Source organism: Dasypus novemcinctus, chromosome 12, assembly GCF_030445035.2.
Source record: "Dasypus novemcinctus isolate mDasNov1 chromosome 12, mDasNov1.1.hap2, whole genome shotgun sequence".
NCBI classification, from domain to species: Eukaryota; Metazoa; Chordata; class Mammalia; order Cingulata; family Dasypodidae; genus Dasypus; species Dasypus novemcinctus.
This window is the reverse complement of record NC_080684.1, coordinates 100,072,929-100,091,906: the sequence shown is the minus strand read 5'-3', so window position 1 is coordinate 100,091,906 and position 18,978 is coordinate 100,072,929. Positions and strand designations below refer to the sequence as shown.

Genomic DNA, 18,978 nt, shown 5'->3' with positions numbered 1-18,978 from the left:
ACTTCCAGGGAAACTCCCTCAAACATCCTTCCTTCCACTTCCAAATGTAGTTTTCCCTCTCCAAGGCTAACCCATTCAACTATGCAGCAAATTCCCCACCTCCCACCCGGCCTTGCGTCACTTGTCTGACTCTCTCTCTTATGTTCAAGTAAATGAACTGTATCAGATGTCTACCAGGTGCCAGGTTCTATGTACAGAGAGGACTAAGATACTGGGATCAATCGTCACTTCTCTACTTGCCCCTTCCCCTCGGCCTTCCTAGTCATGCTCTACAATGTAAGCTCCACAGGGCAGAGAGGCCCTTTACCTATTTTGCTTACTGCTTTATCAGTTTACAGAACCTAGCGTAGTTTCTGGCACACAAAAGGCACTTGAAAAGTATTTGTTGAGTTAATTCAAATGATCCTTGATTCATTTATTCACCCAACAACGCTCCCTGAGCACCCACTGTGTGTGTCAGAGACTGTGTGTGGATTACAGACAGGTGCATTAACCAGTCCCTGTCCTGGAATTGCCCCAGTTAGCAACAGAAAGAGACATGAAAATTTGTGAGGACTGTGATTACACGAAAAGCCAATGATTATATACTTTGGATAGAACAGCAAGAAACAGTAGCTATGAACATTGAGAGAAGCATAGAGAGACTGAGAGGTAAGGAATTTTGTTTGTCCATTTTTTGTTTATTATTATTGAAATAATGAAAATGCTCTAATAATGACTGAAGTGAGCGCACAACTATGTGATTATAGCAAATACCACTGATTGTACTCTTTGGGTGAACTGTATGCTTTATTGTTGTGTATCAATAAAATTGATTTGTTTAAAAAAACAAAAACAAAACCAACCAACCAACCAACAACCAAACCTGTGAGGAGATGTCCTGATGTGACAACATGGCAAGCTGGATCAACAACAACGTGCTGGGCCTCAATGGACCAAGACGCACTGAGCCCCTCAAGGCCGATTCTAACACCCTGCACTTAGGGCTTAACCCTGGAGCAGAAGCCCTGAGGACTATCCTTTACTTCCCCTAAACTTTTTCTGGTCCAGTTTCTCTTGTGCCACACACTTTTCTGTTCTCATCCACTCTTCTGATCATCTCTGTGAAGGGATCAGGTCACTCCTGGGCGGGCCTAGCGCCCACCTTCCTCTCTCTACGTCAATTACTTCCAAACTCTCTTTTGAGCTCCAGACCCTTATTTCCACTTGCCAAGTTACACTAAATTCCCTACAAACACCTAAAACATATCCAGAGCAAGATGCACCTGGCAGCAGCCACTGAACACCCATCCCAGTTCATGGCACCGCCCACTCACCCAGCCTGGGGCTTACCCACAAAGCCTCCCTCTTTCACATCGTAGCCAATAGATTCCACTTCAGAAGTGCTTCTAAAATCTGACCTTTTTCCTTTCCATCTTTTAATTTGCGTTCTCCAATCACAACCTCTTGCTTTAACTGTGTGTCCCAATCTCTCCCCCTCCATCAGATACTTACCATGGAGATCAGGTGATACATGCCAATGATAAAATATTTCTTACAAGATAAAAGCTAAATTTCTAAGCTACCCTTTCATTTTCTTCTGTCCCACTAATGTCGCCCCATTTTCCAGAATTTTTCCTAATTCCTTGTCTTTATTTATGCTATTTTCTCCATACGAAGTGCTAACAACAATAACAAGGAAAACAGTAGCAATGTGCTAAAATTTTCATTTAACTTTCACAACCATTCTTGGAGGTAAGTATTATTATTATCCCCATCTCCCAATGAAAACGCTGAGATACAGAGATGAAGAAGTTACATGACCAGGTTCACAGAGGTGTCCTGCCTTCAGAATTTGAGTCCTTAACCACTGTACAATACCACCCCATTCACTCAACATCCCCTCTGCCAAACCACTCCTCTTTTACCAGCTCAAATATTACCTCTTCGGTGGAGACTTCCCAGACTCACGGGCCTCTCCAACTTCTCGGATCTCTCATCATCACGCTTCTATCTTTATTACAGGCAGCCTCACTGTGTGACTATTCGTTTACATTACTGGTTTAATTCCAAAGTCGGGTCTTTTTCACCTTTGTATTCCCAGCATCATAACAGTGCCTGATACATCATACATGCTCAATAAATATTTAAGTAATAATTAAATACCTTCCAAGAACCGAGAACCTAGATTATACCCTGCTCAAACTCCTGTCCATCCAGTATGTTCCCACTTCCAATCACCAGACACAGTTCATCCTAACTTCCACTCCCTCTCTCTCTCTGCCCCAGGACTCTTCAGTATGAGGAGCCAAAGCCCTTGCTTGGGCCTCCACTTGCACCATCAGCTGATAACAGTATCAGAGAGGAGGCAGGCCAGTGAGTGGCTAGGCTCCTCTTTTCTTTTTTATAATTTTTATAAAATTTTTTTAAGACACTTTAGATTACATAAATGTTACATCAAATACATAGGGGATTCCCACACACCTCATCCCCTCCCCCTCCCCCACTTCCCCCATTAACAACATCTTTCATTTGTGTGGTACATTTGTTATAGTTGATGAACACGTATGGAAGTATTACTAACCATGGTCTATAGTTTACATAATGGTTTACACTTTCCACAGCACAATTTTATAGGTTTTGACAAAATGTATAATGGCAACATCATGCAGAACAATTTCAATGTCCCCAAAATGCCCCATGATACACCTATTCTTTCCTCTCCCTCCCCTCAGAACCTTTGGTGACCACTGACTTTATATCAATGTTACAAGTTCTTCCATAACTAGTATTATATTAAATCTACTTTAGTCCATTGTTGTAATTGCCCCTTATGTTTGTTCATTCCTCAGTCTTGAGGATCTGGGGATGGTGAGGCCTACTCTGCTTCTGACTAAGAGGGGACTTAGATCCCATGGGGCAGATGGGTGGAACTGCCCTGTTCGCAGTTGTAGATACAGCTTTCTGGGATGGGTGTTGTCCATCATTATCCTTGAGTTAGTTGTCCTGGGTGAGACTAATGAATTGGAAGGTAGGTGTTGGCTGCAACTCTGCTGAGATTCAAGGCTCAACTGGCATATTAACAGCTGGAATTATTAACTCTGTGGGACACAAATTTAATGGGTGTAGAGCTAATTACAGGTTCAAACAAAAGGGGCATAAGAACCATGTGCAGGAAAATTATAAATGAGTCCAACTCCAATATACTGGGGGATAGGTTATCTTATATTCCAAGGTAAGGCCCACTGACAGGGTGCCGAATTCCTGGGGTACCTGCCCTGCCTATAGTGTCCAGATATCTCTAGAGCCATCAGGAGCCCTCCTGCTTGCACTGTTGACTGCAGCAACCAGGGAGATTCTCCTACGACATGCATTATGTGTAACTTCTGGAATGATGACCTGACTCACTTTGAAATCTCTTAGCCATAAAACTCATTTGTATTTAATATTCCCCTCTTTTGGTCAAAGTCTTTTTCCAAATGCATTCCTGGTTGGCACTTGGGAATGAACCCCTCCTCGGTGCCAGAGAGGCTCATCCCTGGAAGTCATGTCCACTTCGGGTGTGAGGGGAAGATGTTGAGTTTACGTGCTGAGTTTGGCTTATAGAGAGGTGCCTAGGCTCCTCTTGATTACAGGAATAAAGTGTAGCTAAGATACAAAACGAACCTCATTCCCTGGGAGAAAGGGATGGGGGAGCATTTGATGTGAGGTTGCCAGATTTAAGGCTTCTGTCATTTAAAATGTGAGAGTGGAATGACAGACATAAAAATTAAAATGTACAAAATATGATGGAAAAATCTCATGATCATTATTCATAGCTCATGAAATGCTCACAGGTTGGTTACAAAGTATTTAAATAATACTATTTAGTCTTGTGATCTTTTTGCTGTTTTTACATCATGACTGTATACCTCATTAAATCAGATAAACGTTTCTATAGGTTTTGATGATTATTCTAGATTCTACGACTGCTCTGTACCTAACAGCGTTGGTTGGTTTCTTTTTTTCTTTATTTACATTAAGATAGAATGGTTATCTCAGCTTACAGTACATTCAGAGGGAACAAAATAATTTCTTTTCAAAGTGTGAATCAATGAAAATCATCATCACTGCAGTCAGTAAGAATGAAGGAAGGTAGCCCCAGAATTTGAAGGTTTATTTCTATGAGTTACACTAATAAAAACCAGCAAGCACACAGTTAACTGTAGTACATGTTAAGAGATGGTCCATAATTATGTTGTGGTTTCCAAACACTAAACTTCAGTACCTATGCTGATCTATGAGAAAAATTTTAATAAAGATAAAAGGAAACAATATAATGGTTTTTGTAAAGCTGAACATATTCAATTTAATAAGATGATTCTTATTCTGAGATTGCCCTTTCTATCTTTCTTGTTAAATTTTTTTTCCACTTGAAATAATAATACTATGTGGCGAGTTTTTAAAAATGCCTTTTCCTTGACAAATTTAAAACTGGAAACTAATGTTGGATCCCAGCATGGTTTAAAGTGTTTGGATTCCCTAGACTGGGAACCACTATGTTAAAGTGTATCTGAAGAGACTTGGGAAATACCAAATTCAGCTTGCTGATTAAGATGTAGTTTCATAGAAAGGGATAACTGAATTGAAAAAGAGGGTAAAGCTAAAAGCTAAAAGCTAGCCATGCATTTCCCCAAATTGAGGCTAAAAACCAAGAACAAAAAAACCTGCGTACTTTAAGAAAAGATTTTATATACACATTCACCTTTGGAAGACCTGCCTTAAGCAAGACCAGTTTAATTCAACTTAATCAGGAAAGAAACCTTTTTTGCCGGCAAATCTATTAATATCCCTATTAGTGGGAAATGCTGAGCTAATCGACTCTACTGAAGTGTGTGCCTTGTCTGAAATAAGGATTTAGCAATAGTTGAGAGATGGATCTTTATGGAACCTGGAAAAAAGGGAGAGCCGTCCCCATCCCCCCTACCCCCCAAAAAAGAGCTTAGCAGTATGGTCTGTGGGGTTTTTTCCAAGAGAGAATAGATAATCCGAGAAGAAATTGTTTCCTATTTTGGGGGAATAGTTCCTTTAAAATCTGGAAAATATATCTGTATATATTTATATCTTTAAAAAAAAAAAAAAGATTTATTTTACTCATTTCTCTCCCCTCCCACCCCCGCATTGTCTGCTCTCGTGACCATTTGCTGTGTGTTCTTTTGTGTCTGCCTGCATTCTCCGCGGCACCAGGAATCTCTGTCTTTTTTGTTGCCATCTTACTGCATCAGCTCTCCATGTGTACGGGCCACTCCTGGGTGGGCTGTGCTTTTTTCACACAGGGCAGCTCTCCTTGCGGGGCACATTCCTTGTGCATGGGGCTCCCCTATGCATGGGACACCCCTGTGTGCCAAGGCACTTCTTGAGTGTGGGCCAGTTCACAGGGTTTGAACCCTGGACCTCCTATATGGTGGGTAGATGCTCTATCAGTTGAGCCATACCCGCTTCCCTATATTTATATCTCATCTCCCTCAATATGGATCATCAACTCCTTTTGATATGAATGGAAGCGACAATATTCTGGTCACCAGAAACATCCATCTACCATATATATAATGAAGTAATAAACACTTGAAGATAAATTGCGTATGAATTTGGCTGGTGTTAAAATTGAGTGGATTTGATTCTCAAGACCAACAAAACTAGAGATCATATCCTGGAATGGTGAACCACAAGTGTCCACCCCCCAAAACAAAACAAAACAAAATAAACCCCAACTTTTTCAAATTGCAGGGAGACAGCTCCTAGTGGATCATTAAATCAATTTAGTGACTGAGGATGAACTTTTTTTTTCTTTTAACAAAAAGAGCTTGAATAGATCAGAATGCATTACACATAGTATCAGAAAGTAAATACTTCTGTCTTAGAGTATTCATTCACAAGCGTACAGTCTACAACACCAGTTATATTTCTTTCAGTGGATCCAACCAAAAAGTTTGAAGGCCACTGCTGTAAGTTACCCAATTATCTGACTTAAGCTTCTAAGTAGGAACTTCTTGACATAAAAGAACAGCAATTATTTTCTGTAAGTAAAGGGGTAAAAGAAACAATGGCACTGAAAGGCAATTACTGATCACAAACCTATCTGCTTCAGATTCCTGTGGGGTAGAGGTAAATCTTTTGCTAGGTCTTGGGTCTTCTTTTTTATTTTTATTTTTTTTAAAGATTTATTTTTATTTATCTCCCTCCCCCCTACACTCCCTCAGTTGTGTGCTCTCTGTGTCCATTCACTGTGTGTTCTTCTGTGGGAATCTGTGTCTCTTTTTGTTGCGTCATCTTGCTGCGTCAGCTCTCCATGTGTGCGCGGCACCATTCCTGGGCAGGCTGCACTTTTTTCGCACTGGGCGGCTTTCCTTACGGGGTGCACTCGTTGCACATGGGGCTCCCCTTTGCGGGGGACACCCCTGCGTGGTAGGGCATTCCTTGCGCGCATCAGCACTATGCATGGCTGGGCCAGCTCATCACACGGGTCAGGAAGCCCTGGGTTTGAACCCTGGACCTCCCATGTGGTAGGTGATGCCCTATCCATTGGGCCAAATACGTTTCCTGGTCTTGGGTCTTCTTAAGGCATTAAAGGGCAACCATCACTATCCAATCTGGTTTTTACAAAGGCATAAATGGGTAACCAAAATGCACTTCTAAAGGAAAACAAAAACGTAAGGGATTAATTAAACAACAAGGCAGGCCGTCACAGAATAGCTGACAACCCAACTCCTGCAGGGCACTTCAGAAAAGACTATGCCTCTCTCTGTCTGCTAAAATAAAATTATGCAGCAACTAAACACCAACGCTCACCCTCCAGAATGAACAGGGTTTAATTCCAAGCAGAATTCAAGTCTGTTTCTATGTTTACTGGTTACTACTTAGAAGGTCTGTTTAGTAACTACAAAGTAGTCTTAAGTCAATGAGATTAAATTTAAAAAAAAATTTGAACCCATTTTTCATAAACGAAAAAGGAGAACCCAAATTAAGTATATATGAATCGTACTGACCCAGGATCGCAAGGAATACAAAATGAGTGTGATAAGTCTAAGTCAAACAGTCTGCCTATCACCAAAGAGAAATGAGATATAGCACAAAATAATTAGCCCGCAGGTACCCTTTCTTCCCCACACACCTCCACTGATACTAGGAGGCTAGGACCACCACTGACTTAAAACACATGAACCTAATTTCGCACTTCCCCCACTTGTAACCATTATCTCACTGGTTTCAGAGTTCAAATGAAATTTACACAAAGGTAGGGAGTGCTCCCACCCCTCCAACTGAATTTGTTTTTCAAAATCACCTCCACGCCTAGCATTTCAGAAATATGCCACAACCTGGAATGTTTATGAACTTCTACCATTGTGCCATTATGCTGACCTTAGCCAAACCACTTTTTAAATTCCTGTTTTAAATTTTAGATTTTGTGCATTTTTATAAATAAATAACCTGATGTGTTCTGAAGGAACATTATTCCTGTGAAATGCTTTGCGATGGTAAAAAGTCATTCCAGATATTTCCAGAGACCACATTAGCTGTAAGTAACCTAGTTTATGTTGCATAACTCTGTGCTATCCCAATATGGTAGCCATATGTGGTTAGTTCATCTTGTAATGAGGCTAGTCTGATGGAGAAACTGAATTTTAAATTTTATTTCATTTTAATTTAAAATTAAAATTTAAAACTGATCCTCATTTTTAAAATTTATTTCTCTCCCCTTCCCCGCCCCCACACCCCCAGTTGTCTGCCCTCTGTGTCCATTTGCTGGGTGTACTTCTGTGTCCACTTGTATTCTTGTCAGAGGCACCTGGAATCTGTGTCTCTTTTTGTTGCATCATCTTGCTGTGTCAGCTCTCTGTGTGTACGGCGCCACTCCTGGGCAGGCTCTCCTTATGGGGCATTCCTGGGTGGCTCTCCTTATGGGGCACACTCCTTGCGTGTGGGGCTCCCCTACACAGGGGACACCCCTGCGTGGTAGGGCACTCCTTGCGCGCATCAGCACTGCGCGTGGGCCAGCTCATCACATGGGTCAGGAGGTCCTGGGTTTGAACCTTGGACCTCCCATGTGGTAGGCAGACGCCCTATCCATTGGGCCACATCTGCTTCCCATGATCCTCATTTTAATTACTGGAAAACTTATGTATGTTTGAAAAACTTGACTAGGTTAATCTACCTTTTCAACTGTAAATTTTATAAAATCTCAATCTAAATTCATTTCCTATGAAAATTTAATGTTCAAACCGAAATGAGTTCTAAGTGTAAAACACACATCAGATTTTCAAGGCTTGGTATCTGAATAAGATTGCAAATATCTCAAATCTTAAAATCAATTACATGTTAAGTTGATAATATTTTGCATATAATGGGTTATATAAAATATGTCCTATTACTAAAATTAATTTCATCTGTTTCTTTTCACATTTTTTAATGTCACCACTGGAAAATGTTAAATAACACATGTTAATAACACATTCTATTTCTACTGGACATAACTTCATGATTCCCAATGGAACACCTCCCAGATCAGGTTTGGGAACACTGCCATAACCAAATACTCTTCTTCCTGTGCAGCACCTAAAACTGCTGCCCACACCCGCCCGTGATTGAAAAGTCTTCCCTCATCTTCAGTGACCACTGACTGTCGTCCTACACAGCCACCTTTCTTTTAATCCTTTCCCAGATCCTGTTTCTCTTCCTGTCCCCAAAGGCCCAATCTCAGTTCTCTTTTCTATTCTCTACACTCCCATGGTGACCTCATCCACTCCCTCAGCTTCAACTATCACTTCTATGTGGAAGACTTCCAATTCTTATCTCTCCTTCTGACCCCTTTTTAAACTGCAGCTGTACATTGCCAGCTGCCTGCTAAATAATTCCATGTGGAAATCCCATCATCTTAAACTCAGTATGTCTGACCTAGAATTCATCATCTTAATTTCTGCTGAAGATTCCCATCATTCACTGTGAAAACCTGGAGTCTCTGGTCCCTTTTTTTCAGCCCCAGTGCCACCACCTTATAGCAGGCCCTTTCACAAAAGCTCCGGCCTCCTCACTGGCCTCCCTGATTCTAAAGTTATCTTTTTGTCCCCTTCCCCTTTAAATCCTCCTTTGCCCTACTGCAATATTACATATTATTCTCAAAATACCATCTGGATCAACCTCCTATCAAATTTTCAACAGGTTCCCCGTTTACCACAGCAATCCAACTACTCAGGCAATGTGAAGCCCTTGCCTCTGCCCAACTCCCCTACACATATTCCAACCTCCTACCAATTCTCCCTGAACAGACCTAGTTCTCCTTTGCCTTCCTCTGGCAAAAATACCATGTCCTCTGGTATCACAATTCCACCCAATCTTTAAGGCTCAGTTCAGACACAAGGAATTCTCAAGTCTTCTCTGATGAACCCAGATAACTAGTTGTTCTCCTCTCTCAAACTCGTTTGGTATTCCTAATGATAACCACTATAGTAACAGAGCAGTATATATCCTTATCTTCTTTATAAAATAGTTCCCCCTTAATTAACAGCACCCGTCAGCACCTGGCACACCACCTTTGGCTATCTTACCAAAGAAATCAACTTAAAAAGGAAAGATCTTTGTAAACCTGAGGCTACTGATGATTCTCAAATCTTTCTTTCCAAGAGTCAATAACTCTAAAACTGAACTCTTTATCTCGACCCCATACTTGTCTCTCATTTAAATTGACCCTAACTCGGTGAAAGCACCAACACCTATCCTTTTACCCAGAGCAGAGACACAGTGTCATCCTTAGCTCCACCAACCTCCACCTTCTTATAATTAGTGATCAAGTCCTGTGAAATCTCCCTGAATGTCCCTGTAATTCATCTACTTTCAACTAAGCTGACGGCTCAGGCCACAATTATCTGGGATTACTACAATATCATCTGGTCTTATGCTCAACCCCCTATCCATTTTCCAGGACGCAATTAGAGTTATCTTTCAAAATTCCAAACCACACCAGTGACATCCCTACTTAAAACTATTCCAATTGCTCTCCAGATAAAAGACTTCGAAATATTTCCAAATATCTTCTCCATCTAGCTAGAGTTTTCTCTTTTTAGCTTCCCTCTCATTTTCCAAATCATCCAGGCAGCCACTTCAAAGTACTCTATATGCAGTTCCCCAAACATTCCAATGTGCTCTCTTGCCTCAGGGCCTTTGAACAAGCTGTTCCTCTATTTGGGTTAGGTGTCCCTCCTTTGTAATCACCAGACACCTAGCTCCAGCCAGGCTCCTCACATTAACTTCCATAGTGCCTGGAGAAAATCTTCATACTACTCCTACACTAGTACTTACCCTGCTACCTGGCACATAGCTGATAATAATTATTTGCTGAATGAGTGAGTGAATATATTATAATTTTCTGAAGTTTTAAAACAAATCCCAAGGTCAATGAACGAAAGTCACTGCTGTATCATCTACTTTAATTCAATAGCACTGTATAAAGCTATTTTATCTGTCTTTTGAATCAAAATATTAATAGCTTGGTTAAATAAACAGAATTTACATATGTAGACTCAGAATAATCAAACTGAAGGAAAAAGTCCCATATTTTATTTTCTCCTTTGCCTTGTAAACTCTAAGATCAATTCACTTGAAACTGCTGAGAACCTTTTTATGCAAAACACAGAATGTATGAAAAGCAGCCAAGCAAATGTGGCTACATCACAGAGGCAGAGCCTGAAGGAAACTGGAGAGCATGAAGAGAGAACATCAGACCAAAGGAATGTAGGGATTTTAATAAAAAGAAAAGGCTCCGTGCTGATCTTGCCCTTGTCCAGATTGATGTTCACTGTGCAATCACGGCACACGCTTCAAGATTCAGGTAGTCATGAGAAAGAATGGAGGCGTTTTATAGGGCAATAAAAGACGTTCTGGTTTATTTAACAAAGGGGGATAGAGCAAAGGGGAAAGACACTAAATAAGAGACCAGGTGCCAGGTCTTTGGACATGCACCCTTTCCTTTAGGCTTCACAACAATTTATTATCCCCATTTTAGTGGTGAGGAAAAGGGTCTAGGGTCACATAGCTAACTAGTCCTGGTGACCTTTTTTATTGAGCACCTATTCCTGCCCTGTTCTAGATGCTGGGGATACACCAGTGAGCAAGACAGTCAAGACAAAGTTTCTCTGCTCTCAGTAAAGTTACAGTTTTGTGGGGACAGATGCACCACACACAAGTATAATAATCTGAAACACGAGTATCAGATGGTAATACAATAAGGGTTATTAAAAAATACAACTGAGGGACTTGACGGAGTAACTAGGGAGGAGACTTGAGGCCGCATGGTTCTCTTCAGTGATAATTCAAAAGATACTTTTGAGGAGATAAGTTTTTCAGAGCTAAAGAAAAAGGGTAAAGTGACTACCTTGTCAAAGCTTAACTGGAAGCCTCTAGAACCACCAGAAGCAAACACTGCCATTTATTCCCTGATTATCACAAAAGAGACCATAAGGTGTAGGAAACCATAATTATCTACTAGTCATAACCCAAATCACCAGACAGCACTACTTCCACATGAACTAAATGGCTATTCAGGACCACAGACAGATAAAGTTCATTCTTAGATCTCCCAGGACCTACAATAGTACCTGACACATCAGCGGCATAATAAATGGAAGGAAAGTAGGAAGAGGGAAACAGGGAAGAGAGGAAAAGAAGGAGCACGTGTTGAAAAGGTCACCATCATGGCTTCAATCCCTTTTCAGGCCAAGTGGCTTTGATTTGCCCCACCCCACTCCACACCACTCTTAATCACAAGAAGCAAGTGAGGGAAGTCCCATTAGTGTAAATCCATGAACAATACTGCACTAGGAAACAATTAGCACATATGCTGTCCACAAGCTCCACTTAGAGAACACCTTATATGCAAATGAAAACTGAAAATTAATTAAGGGGTAATTACTAGGCCTCTTTAAAGAAAGGCTCTCCTGATGCCTATACTCAGGATACTTCTGTTCCAGGTAGTGCACATATACCAGCAAATTGTGCTGATTTCTTTTACATGAGTATCCCCCTTGCTGGCTTGGTACTTCGCGAAGGACAGACAAAGTACAGTCAACGTTGTTGCCTCAGGGCCTTGTCCAGTTTAAACTGCAGATGGTCAATGATTATATTACCTGAGTTTTAAAATTAAATTCCCCCAAAACTTCTCAGTCATGAGACAGCTGGGCAGGGTAACTACTACTGTTGCTGACTCAGCCAGGGCCCCCACGACCTGAAGGTCTCGTCACCACATCACTATTTAAGTATCTCTTGCAGAGGTGAAAAGCTGAAAAAGACTTAGAAGTCTGCTTAAATTTTCAGTTTATTTTTAAAGGACTGTCCTAGTGGCAATACAGAATAACAAATGGCCATCGAAGCTCAATAACAGAGCTGAGTTAGCACCATATATGAAAGATGCCAATGCTTCATTTCTGGGAACCTGATGAAAGGGCTGAATCTCATAGACAGGTATCAGTTTTTGTGATATTTAGACAAAATCTTAATAATAAACCTTTCTGAGACAGAGTAGCACTGTGAATGAGTTATGATTTTAATATCACAATAGACACAGCATAAGAACATAAGGGGGGAGGGAGGAGCTGTAGGAAAGTTTATATTCACTTTCTCCAGTAAGAAACTTCCTCTGTAAATGCCATCTCATTTTTAAAAAGTAAAACCACAACATGTGAGTTCTAATACTCCTAAGGTTTTGCTCCTCATAACATCAGCTAAAACTCCTAAAGCTTCATTTTGTGTTACAAGAAAGAAAACTTCAACAAAAGTCATGAATATAATCCCACCCATCTGCACACTTGATTTATCGCTCATTTTTATTTGCTTCTGAATTACCACAGTTTTGGTGTGCCATGAGGATTGACTCTGCAGGAACTGAGATCCAAAATGGCAGCTGAGCTTCTGAAACCCACCAGGACCATAATGCTTCACATATGTGAAACCAGGTCTTATTTATCTCACCTTTTAACTGTCTAGGAGAAAAGTATATTTATAAAAATGTTTCAAAGAATCAGATGGCATTCTGTTAATGTTCATTCTATCACTCTCCTTTTTTTGCCTGAAAGAGAAGCACCCTGCTTCTGGCTCCTGTGCTTTGCACGAATTAACCTACCATTCGCATGTTTACACAGTCCACAAAAATAAGCTAATGGCAAAACATGGAAAGCAGAGGTTTTTCTCTCTCTGTAAGGCCAACTTAGGAAATGGGTGCAAAATGAATCATCTAACAAGTAAAGCCCCGAATAGGTGCTTTCATTTTCAGGAAAGGAAAGGGAAAAAAAAATAAAAAACAAAAATAAAAAAACAAAAAACCCCAGAGGCCTAATTTTCCTTAGGCCACCACAGAGCCACACTTGGAATCAGTAATTTCTATGTCTTTTTCTTTTAAATCCCAACTGTCAAAAATTGTCCCAGAGTACCACCTCTTGAATGCAATGTTTCCCTCCTACACAAAAGCTGAATTTCTAGCACCAAAAAATCTGCATTGAATCTAAACCGCCACTTCTCTACTTACTACCATTACTAATACAATGACATTAATTTTTAAATTTATAATACTTGCTCTTTATAGAGACAGAGAACTTTAATTATCTTTATGTATTCAAATGGAAAGTCTTCTTGTTAAATGAGCGTGAAAGTCCCTTCATCTACACACAATTGGCTCAAAGAAACTGGCCATTTTCAGCACAAGGGGCCAATCCATTTTAATAATGAATAAAAGCTTTTGAAAGCACTATACACCCTCTCCCAGACTGTCAAATTTTCAAAATGGTCCAGCATTTATTCCATTTTATTTTTTTAAACATTTTCAGGCCCAGCAAGCATCTTATAATTAGATTAATTAAAAAGAAACAACAAAAAACACTGCTTCCTTCTAATCAAAATTATTCCATTTATGCTTAATTAGCTTCAATCCAAGTCTACATATTTAATGATGGGGATATGACAATTCAAACCATTTGCATATCTTAAATGCCTTTTCTAAACTATACTTTGTAACAGATTTAAAAGAACAGTCTTTCTCATGCCAATATGCCACCGCATAAATCAGGAGGATACAAATTAGGGAAAAAAGGGAAAAGAAAACAAGGCCTTGCAAGAGCCAGGGATGTGCTGGAGGAGGAGGGTAATTTATCCAGGGGTGGGGGCAATTTACCCGCCACATCACAAACTACAATCCTTTCAGCCCACCAGACCGAGAAGCATTACATCACACTCTCACAATGATAGGGGGAGGTGGCTCTGAGAAAGCAAGTTTTCAGCTTTTTTCCCTCCCTGCTCCCAGGCTTCTAGAATCCTGCATCAGGAGTACTGGAATTTAACTTCAGGCACTGCCCAGTTGCAGGGGTTACTAACAATCACACACTCAGCTACTTATTTATGTGACCCTAAATGACCATTTCACAATGGATTTATGGCCAACATAAGGCAACCCCCACCCCTCCACACATACATTGAATTTGTGCTGAAAAGCCCAATAATTCATCTGTATAAAATTAAACAAAAATTTTATTTTGTGAGGAACAGAGAAGACCAATCTAACGGGAGACACTGCCAAAGAAATAATTCCTAATCGGGGTGAATAGCTGTTTACATCTTTAAAACACCATGTTTACAAGACAGTCCTACCATTTGGTTCAAACCACGATCAAAATAAAAGCACATCTGGCTGCACATTTGAGAACACACAGAGACCCAGTGCAAATGAGCGCGCGCAGAAAGGAGAGGGTTGATCCACCTATTGCTCCGGAGGTTTGCAAGCAAGGGAATCTACAAACCCCAAACCTCCTGGTGTGCACTCGCCCCCAACCTGGTGTTTAAAATGTATCAGGTCTTATTTTAGGTTTTAATCTCTCTAGGAAGGATGGCCCAATTTAAATTAAAAAAAAAAAAAAAAAAAAAGGAAAAAAAAGGCTTTCTCGTTCTAGTGCTTGCCCTCCCAGATCCTTTGTCGGCCTTAGCAGCCGAAAGAATGCAAACCCATTTATATTTATGCAAATTTTTGCAGCAGATTTAAGGGAGATGGGGGGACTGTGTTTTTAAAAAACCTTTCTAGATATCAAATTTCCAATTACAGCTTCACGTATTTGCAAGGTAGAAATGATGATGGAAATCTGCATATAAAATAAAAGTGCAATTAAAAAGCTCCAAATTTTAAATATTTTACCAAGGCTCTTCCATTTTTAATATGCTGAACCAAAAGTACATCACAGGTCTGATTTACACAGATTCACGAAATGTCTGCAGCCAGTCTCCATGCTAGACAAATGTCGATTTGCAACACCACTAGTGAAACGTTTAGACAAGATCCATATAAATCAATTGGTTTTAAAAAATTGAAAATATTTACCAACCTCATAAAGTGCAGCAGTGCTTAAATCCAGCAAATTGAGGCATACAAGGTAGAAATGGAAATGATAAAAGGTCCAAAAATTATTTCTTTTTGTCTATCTGTTTTTTTGTATTTTAAATATTCAGAAACCAGCAGAGACTCTGTCGGCCATTTTGGCTTGAACTAACTCTCTCTCGCTCGCTCTCCCTCTTGCTCTCTCTCTCCCCCTCTGTCTCTAAAGGAAGCAGCTTTTTGTGACCTTCAAATAGAGGCAGATCATGTGACTTTGGGTAGGTTTGTCAATCAGGAAAGGGGAGGGAGCTGGGGGGGGTGTGTGTGTGTGCGCTGAAACGGCCTTAAAGGGAAAGCAGCCCTTTTTCCACTTCATTTTCATTTGTGAAGTGCTGTTATCTCGTACTCTCCGCCTACAGACACTGTATGCGAAAGTGGCAACAGCACAAGGTAACAGATGAGCAAAATATAAAAACCTTCACTGGTTTATAGAAATATGCTCAGTTGCTAACGATTCTTGAAGATCCTGGATCTTGGCTTGCTTGCTATATTCTCTAAATGTTTAGGCAAGCACAGGCTGGCAAACTGCTCCTTAGAAGGGGGCTTAAACAAAGCTTTACCCAAACAAAAGACTTTAGTTTTGAAAGACTGAGGTGAAATAGAGAGCACAAGTGACCCCTAACGAGCTCCTAAAAAGCTGAGAAAAAGACTGAAAGTGCATTAAAAAAAAAAAGTATAAACCCACGAATGGTAATTCAGAGAGGTTAAACGATTTACCCCAAACCACACAGCTAGACGACTGCGGAACAAGGACTGGGTTCCCAATTCTGAGTTCTACATTTATTGGTTTGGTGTGTGTATGTGTGTGTTTGTACCTCCTTCCCCAAGTCCCAAACAAAAACTGTGCAACAGTGACAGCAAACTGACTTCCTCTAGGTCAGAGCAGGTTTGAGTCATCTTTAATCCCTTCCCCACCTGAGGAAGCAGCTCTGCAGCTGACAGAGGGCAGGTACTAAATTAAAAACTTACCTGGTTTCCATCACTCCTAAGCCCCTTCTCTCGATTCTTACCCACCTAGGAAGCCCACGCTGGGTTTGTGGCTCCAGATCTGCAACTAACAGACTTGTGTAACCTTAGCAGACAAGTCCCTTAACCTCCCTGGACTTCAGTTTTTGCATTTGTAGTGTGAGGGCTGGAATCACTAGATGGTTTCTTTCAGTTCTAAAACTCAGCACGTGGCTTCTTTCTTTTAGTAGTTCTGTTCATCTTAAACTTGTTATCTCAAAAGTGACTATCCTAGGAAAGCTTTCCCTGACCTTCCAGTCTAGACGAGGTCTTCCTGTTAAACACTTCCATAACATTCTTTACTACTTCTGCATAGCACTGGTCATAATTCCAATTTATTATATGTGTAAGAATTTGCTTAACAATCTTTCCCATTAGACTGTAAACTATAAAAGAGCAAACACCATATCTTCCTTCACCCCTGTGTGAGGTCACCTCACTGAACCCCAAATGGTAGGTGAATAAATGAATGAATGAATTACATGGACCCCCACAATGGGCACTGCCTATTCAGAGCTGCTGGACTGAAGAGGAGGAAATCTGCCACTCAAAATAAGGAATTTAGGGAAGTGAAAGTCAAATCTTTCCAGAAACTCTCATCCATTCGTTTCGAGGATTGCTTAAGGGAAAAAAATAACTAAAATGGCAGAAAACGGGCAAAGACTATCAGACTCAATCTATTTCTAAAACCAGAAAAGGTCAGATTCCACAGTAAACTCCCAAGTGAGCTAGGCTGTCGGATTATAATCTGACAGACCACTGAGCAGAGAACTGATGGATTCTCCAAGGCCGAATTTCCTTGAAAAGGAATTTATGAATGCTTTCTAAATCCCACACGTTTGTCATCCTGGCTTCTGGTCTTTACTCAGTCTCCTTTCGCTTTCTCCACTCATTAGCTCAGACAGAAGAACAGGAAAGGAGCTATTTCAGGGTAGGCAGAGATGCCTAGATGATCAGGGAGTTCAAACAATTGTGGCATAAAATGTTTCCACTGTCTTTGCTCAGCATTGAGTAGAGTAGGAGCCAGGACCTGGACTGACAAATGAAATGTAGGCAAAAGCAGGAAACTCCTAGGATGGAAAAACTGAACATTCATCTATTTTTATCCTTCCAATACCTTCCAGATGAGTTATGGGAAGTTTCCTTATGAGGAGCATGTGCAATATGTTCATATGCACAGAGATTGTACAGCCACCTTGTTCTAATTTGTGATAGACACAATTTCTTTATGAAACTGAATTGTGTTTAGTCTTCATTCCTCCATTGAAAAATATTATTTTACAAATGTTTAATGTGTTGCTTTATAAGCGTTAAATAACGGGCATCTAAAATGTCAGAAAACAAACATTCCAACTGTTCATCTAAACAAAACAATAAATAAACTATTTGTCCTTTGTTTCCAGATATCTTGGATGCAGTGATGTATTTATTGAACTTTTTCATATTAATAATTAGATACTGTTTTTAAATTATATTAAGGATACAAAATAATTTTAAAATCAGGGTTTTTTTTTCCTAACAAATAAACAGAACTGCATTCAAATGCATAGCAGAAATGTTTAAAATATTCAAAGAAGTAGCCACTAAAAATATCCTGGCCCAGTCTTCTGGGTGAATTCTACCAAACTCTTACTAAGCAGATAATTTCTATGTTATCTCTATTGTTGCAGAACTTGGGAATATAAAAAGGAAAGCTTTTGAATTTCTTCTATGAGGCTCACAAAATGAACTAAGATGGTGCAAAAAAAAAGAAAACGGTAAACCAATCTGATTTATGCAGATGCCAAAAATCCTAAGTAAAATATAAGCAAATAGAAGTCACCAGTAATAAGAGATTAATTCATTAGAGACACGAAGCATTTATATCAACAGTGTTAAGATGGTTCCAAATGACACACTCTATTAAGATAACTCTTTGTGCAACAAGTATGTACCAACTGCCGTTAGCAGGCAACTCCATGCTAAGTGCTGGGGATATAGCAGTAAACCAGACCAGACCAGTGAGGTCCTCATCTGCGTGGAGCCAACATCTTCATAGGAGAAGTAAAGGGAAGAGAAGGAAATAGTTTGATAGATATAGACTAAATGGGGGAAGCTCACTACATCAGGTGTTTAGGGAAGGTTTTGCTCAGGGGGGACATCTATGCTAAATAGAAAAGTGAATCTCAAGGACTCAAGGTGGACAACTGCTTAATGGGTCCATGAAACAGAATGGATGATCAGGAGGATAGGAATGTGAGCCCAGTGGGGGATGCAATGAACCTGAAGGGTATGAAAAAGGCACGTCATACATCCAGCCTTGCAGGCCACAGGAAGGATTTTCTTTTAAGAAGAGTAGAAAGACACGGGAGAGTGAACAAGGCCATCTTATCCATTTGTCATGCTCTACAGAATACCCAGGATCTACAAGTTTTTCAGGGGCCTAGGAAAATGTGTAGGACCTAAAAAAATATATTCATAAAAGTAAAAAATACAAAGAAAACTGTAGCCATAAAAATTAATACATGTTTAAATGTTCTTGACATATAACAACCCACCCACCGATTTCATTAATT

General features: G+C 40.1%; 1 protein-coding gene across 16 annotated transcripts in view; it reads right to left on the bottom strand.

Annotated features, from left to right (window-relative positions):
* TNRC6B (trinucleotide repeat containing adaptor 6B) overlaps positions 1-18,978 on the bottom strand; it is a 283,298-nt gene that overhangs the window by 119,449 nt on the left and 144,871 nt on the right. For 3 of the 16 annotated variants that reach the window (XM_058309159.2, XM_058309158.2, XM_058309162.2), the window contains exon 1: positions 15,369-15,583. The exons of 12 other annotated variants lie outside the window; for them this stretch is intronic. In XM_058309159.2, coding sequence (XP_058165142.1) covers positions 15,369-15,373 — 5 coding nt within the window. In that variant the 5' untranslated portion in view covers positions 15,374-15,583. Of the gene's footprint in view, positions 1-15,368; positions 15,627-18,978 lie in introns of those variants that run through there. One more of the 16 variants, XM_012526639.4, reaches the window with a different exon arrangement.